Source organism: Glandiceps talaboti, chromosome 19 (assembly GCF_964340395.1).
Source record: "Glandiceps talaboti chromosome 19, keGlaTala1.1, whole genome shotgun sequence".
Taxonomy (NCBI): domain Eukaryota; kingdom Metazoa; phylum Hemichordata; class Enteropneusta; family Spengelidae; genus Glandiceps; species Glandiceps talaboti.
Genome location: NC_135567.1, coordinates 20,486,745 through 20,492,805, shown reverse-complemented (window position 1 = coordinate 20,492,805; position 6,061 = coordinate 20,486,745). Strand labels below are relative to the sequence as shown.

Genomic DNA, 6,061 nt, shown 5'->3' with positions numbered 1-6,061 from the left:
ACAATCACGTGAGATTTTGAAATGAAGTCAAGGGAGATTTCAAGAGGTTTTTTTATTGCCAAACCGATAAGAAAAAGCCGAGAATAGATAAATACATCAGAGTAAAGACTGTGCCATTATCTAGCTAAAATTAGCTAATGTGCAAGATACCAGCTTGCAAACACCAACACACGTATCAGTGCGTATGAAACAAATAATATTGTTTCACATACAAATGTCAATACAACTGTTATTTACGATACCTTGGGTAAAGGTAAGCATGGAGAATACAACTTCTTGATATCTTCAAGGCTTGACCAACATGGAAGTGACGTCACAACTTTAGCTTTGGTGCTAACCGTCGCTTTAATGAAAATTTTAGCCATGTCAAACTAGAATAGAAAAATACATGTCTATTATGAAAAATCTAGCTTATTGTAGAATCTCTCTCTCTCTCTTTCTCTCTCTCTTCTCTCTCTCTCTCTCTCTCTCTCTCTCTCTCTCTCTCTCTCTCTCTCTCTCTCTCTCTCTCTCTCTCTCTCTCTCTCTCTCTCATTCTCTCCACTAGTACCTATATCAATATTATGGAAGTCAGCAAAAGGAGAACGATAATGCTAATAAAGTATTGAATACCTTATCTTTAAATGAAACTTCCTCCTGTTTCGGAACATGTGCAACCTGTAATAATAATGATTATGTAAATGAGATTTTATGCCCGATAACTAGATCCCTAGGAAGGACAGTGAACATTTATTTATATCCATCGATGTTTAACACTTGATACACAGCTTGCATCCATCACAGGTTTTATTTGTAATTACTGTAATATCGCCCACTTGACATTGGTTTAATGGTCAACGTATTGTGATTTAACAATTATTACCCCTCCCTGGCACGGATCAATGGCAGCACAACAACACTTTATACTTCCTCAACTCCCTGGGGACCATACAATAACAATTCTTTTTACACGTTTTAGTTTTTTGTATTTTATTGAGTGTCAAACAAGGACTTAATATAAATTATTTTACAATGTATTTCCAAATAGATAACTATAGTAAGGTTGGTTGTTTTATAAATTAAAAAACCAAAATAAATACCCATTACTGATCCATATCGCAACTTTAAGAAATTAATATTGAAAAACTCACAAAATGGCAGGTTTTTTTTGTTTTTTTAAATTTAAATTTTTATTATTTTATTCTCACAAAATGGCATTGTTGATTGTCTATACTATTTACGTTGACATTTATGATAATTCATTGATATGCTTTGTATATTGACATTACGTATTTGATTGTTATAGAGGTGACTATACCAGTGTTTTACTACATCCAGAAGGCTTCTGGGTGGTTCTATCAAGAAGAACTAGTGAACAGTGAAATGGTAAGTTGAAACAGACTGTATGTCTTAATTTAGTCCGGTGTCAATTATGCCCGGCCTTCATATTTTCAATCCGACTTCTAAATGAATCAAATTGAGTTTCATTTTTATCATCACGAAATGCAACAACAGTGATCTTGCATCTTACTTTACTCACCATGATCGGCAGTCCACTATCAACACCGATTCCATACAACTCTCGTTTTAGCTTGAGTTCATTTTGCCTTTTCTCAGGTTCGGGATCGTCTTGTGGTAGGAAGCTATCGTTCTCATGAACACTGAGATGCTCGGTCGTCACCCATCGATGTATTGGAAAGTAGTGACGTTTGTATGTATGGTAATCTTCTATCTCAATATAATCAACAAACCAATCATCACCAAACCATGCATTCCGCCAGATTTCTATCTTGACCACATCACAAAAGTCCCGTAGATCTCGGATAAAAAATCGGTTGGTGTCACCAACTTCAAAGTTGAATCCAAAAGTATCATGCAGGACGATTTCACGGGACGCTGCTCCCTCTTTATTGTAGAGTATCAGATGAACCGATGCATCAGTACCGCCTCCCGTAACATCGCCAGTTCGAACACGTATAATTAAGTCTGGGAGCAAAGTTGTTACAACTGTTCCCATTTTGTTAGGAGTTTCTTGTCAATCTTCTCCAAAGTGGGATCAAAAACGTTGGAATAGTTGGTTTTATTCACTTTTAGCTTTGAATTAATCATGCACACGTGTCATATCAAACAATGGTGCAATCTGTCAGATCATTAATTATTAATATATTTTTTTCTGTCTGTCTGTCTGTCTGTCTGTCTGTCTGTCTGTCTGTCTGTCTGTCTGTCTGTCTGTCTGTCTGTCGGTCGGTCGGTCGGTCGGTCGGTCTGTCTGTCTGTCTGTCTGTCTGTCTGTCTGTCTGTCTGTCTGTCTGTCTGTCTGTCTGTCTGTCTGTCTGTCTGTCTTTCTTTCCTTCTTTCTTTCTTTTACATTCTAAGGTAAAAGGGTAAAGAGAGAATGGAAAATAGCAAAGCTAGTCCTGTGCGTCTTCTAGAACACTAGCAGTGCAACAGTTGTACACTTATTTTTTTTTAAATTTTACTGAAGGTAGTATATATCTATATATATATATATATATATATATATATATATATATATATATATATATATATATATATATATATACATACAGTATCTGTAAATTTGTAACAGGTGGACAGAATTATCAAAATAGAATAATGAATTAGAAAAATTAACATATATGCCTCCATGTGGTACTCATTGCAACCATTGTTAAAGGCCAAGATCTTTATTTATAGACAATAAACAAGAAAGACAATGATAGTATTTAGTTGATGTGATAGTCTTGTGATGACGTAATTAGTAGTCATGTGACACTCCGTTCCGTTGCGGATTATATACAGGAAAGTACGCATGCGTACATGTCAAATCGTCCTGATTTTTTTTTTTTTTTTTGTGAGTGTCTAGGTCAGGTAGTTATGTTTTCTGTTGTTTTCCATATGGTCTCTGTGTTATTGGTTTCTTCTCATCAGATGTACAGCCATTACAGATTGGCAGAACAGTTTTAAATTGTCTTTTTAAGTTGATGTCAGTTTTCCCGTCCACTATTTCTTGCGAGAGTTCACAATTAATTTTCGCTATTTTATTATTTTTTCCTCGAATACGTTAAAAAGGATTAGCATGAAAAACTAGGTGGAGGTCGGGTAACCGGAACCAAAGAATTTCTTTATTAGGCCTTACACAAATAGTCATGGATATAGACGTTTACCAAAGTACCTCATTTCCAAGAGTGGAGCTCCCCATCTAAAGATCTCATGCTATCGATCTCTGCGTCAAGTGAAAGATTGTTAATTTTCTGAACCCAACATTTAAACATTACTATAAAATGACACCTTGGTAAATTTCTCACCTTTGGAATCGAATAATGACTCCCTACTGCACTCGAAACGTGAAAAAAAAGTAAAATTGTTTTAATTATTAAAAATTCAATAATCGTACAGTCACCTTCAAATCTCGGAGTCAAAGTACATTCCCCTTTGGAATGATACAGCGCCACCTACGGCAATAGTATAGTACCCACAATTCAATGTAATGACCTACTTAGGTCATACTCCAGGGTTGACCTAGCTCGGATGAAAACGTATCAATGATTCGTTATTATTGTGTTATACATGCCTAGATGACTGTTTTAATTTGCAATGGATACAGCAGTTGATACAGTGCTACAGCTTGGTCCGTCTAAGCGACTGATTTTGTCTGCAGAACACAGCCAAGGACGAGTACATGCCGAGGAAGCTACCCTACCAGCGTCGATGAGTGTGGAAGGTTAGTTTGTTGTTTACATGCGAATGACAATGAATGAAGACACATTGTGGTCTGTACGTTGAATCTAACCACAGTTTTTTCCTTGTCTGTGATCGATCTAACTGACCAAGATAACAAGGACGAGAAAATGAAAGCATTTTTACTTATCTTTGAAGTCATCTGTAACAAAACAACGAGAGTTTATAGTATAATTGAATTACGTTCGTGTCACACGTTACTTACACACTTGCCTCTGTGCATCAGCTTGGAGAGCATATCATACATAAAAATGAAAGAAGACGAGTATGATATTACATTATGGATTTACGCTAAGGACCTTTTCCCAGAAGGATCATCAGGTGTGAACTGCTGCTTACTACTGACGTAGTCTATATGTATACATTTGTATATACAATCTCAGTATATGTAACACGTCTATGGTGGAGTAAAGAGTGCTCCATTCATATATGTAGAGCGATGTAAGTAAGAGAGAGAATATAAGAATAAATACTCTGAGTACACCACACTTGCATCCATGTATGATTTCCTCATATAATTTGTCTGGTTTCTGTATTTTTATTTCGTGTATTTTAACAGAATGCAATGAAGCATGGGATAAAGCTGTACTAAAAGACAATTTTGTGGGACAACTCCGTTATCATTTCAAAGAATGCACACAGAAATTACTTGACAACATGGAAAATAACATCTTGAGCCAAACAGGTAAGTTTGTGCATTCTTCTAGGTGAATGCAACTCCAGAAAATACTGACATATTTAAAAATTAGTGGTTCTGGAGAGTCACTTAATGATTTTACATCATCTATAATTACTTACAATTTCAAAGAAACATCAAGTTGATCTTGTGCCTTTATATGATATCGTTGGTATGAAATATTGCATCATGGGAGTTGGCAGAAATAATATATTCAAATTGCACATTGAATATTCATCAGAGATGTTGTAAACTGAAGGGTATTACTGTATAGACACTCAGTACTCATGAATATTCACTAGGCAACTCCCATGATGCAATAGCCCATGACAAACTCCCATGATGCAATAGCCCATGACAAAGAATGCACAAGATGCTTCTCTGAAATTGCAAGTAATTGTAGGTGATTAATGCATGAAATGACTACCCAGAACTCATAGTTTATGAAAATGGCTCTATTTCCTAGAGTAGTGCTTCCCTTTAACGTAATTGGGTGGGGGGTGGGGTCGGGTGCGGGGTTGTAACTGCTATACATAGTTGTTAACAGGAATTTGTGACTGTTTATGTGAAGGTGGTTAGTACTTATAAGTCATGCATATTCATGAATGTAACTCCCATGATGCAATGTGTGCCTCTCACATCAAGGTACAACTTGTTTCTGCATCTAGTTGCAGTGTGTTGATTGGTTGATTTCATTTAAACTAAAAGTAGCAAGAAATCGTGATCTTCCTGTTTTAAAGTTTAGAATGTTTCTCATTGGTTTCCGCACGATATGTATGTGAGAGTCAACCATGTACAAACATAGATACATACATACATACATACATACATACATACATACATAGATACATACATACATACATACATAGATACATACATACATACATACATACATACATACATAGATACATACATAGATACATACATACATACATGCATACACACATACATACATACATACATACATACATAGATACATACATACATACATACATAGATACATACATACATACATACATACATACATACATACATACATACATACATACATACATACATAGATACATACATAGATACATACATAGATACATACAATACACACATACATACATACATACATACATACATACATACATACATACATACATACATACATACATACATACATACATACATACATACATACATACATAGATACATACATAGATACATACAATACACACATACATACATACATACATACATACATACATACATACATACATACATACATACATACATACATACATACATACAATACACACATACATACATACATACATACATACATGCATACATACATACATACATACATACATACATACATACATACATACATACATACATACATACATACAAATATCCAAGGTACTAATAGTAATACTTTTTTTATTCACAGAAAAAACAACAATATTCAACCTTTTATGTCAGTGTGGAATAGTAACCCTGAAAACTGAGGATGTGCCTGTTACCATGGGAATGAAGTATCCTAGCAACGGAGAGTCTACTAAGGATACATCTGTTCAAAAGAGCGTTGTACAAGATTCAAAAACTTTAAATGCAGCGGTTGAAAGTGTAGAGAGTGATAGGACAACAGTCAGGATTAAAATAGAACCAGGAGTAGAT

At 35.0% G+C, this 6,061-nt stretch overlaps 1 protein-coding gene across 1 annotated transcript in view; it reads right to left on the bottom strand.

Annotated features, from left to right (window-relative positions):
* Positions 1-1,996, bottom strand: part of LOC144450132 (polyunsaturated fatty acid 5-lipoxygenase-like) — a 10,478-nt gene extending 8,482 nt beyond the window's left edge. The window contains exons 1-3 of the mRNA XM_078140700.1: positions 1,520-1,996; positions 613-657; positions 243-371 (exon numbers count right to left, since the gene is read on the bottom strand). Of these exons, the coding sequence (XP_077996826.1) occupies positions 243-371; positions 613-657; positions 1,520-1,996 (651 nt within the window). The remainder of the gene's footprint in view (positions 1-242; positions 372-612; positions 658-1,519) is intronic.
* Positions 1,997-6,061: the final 4,065 nt, after the last annotated feature.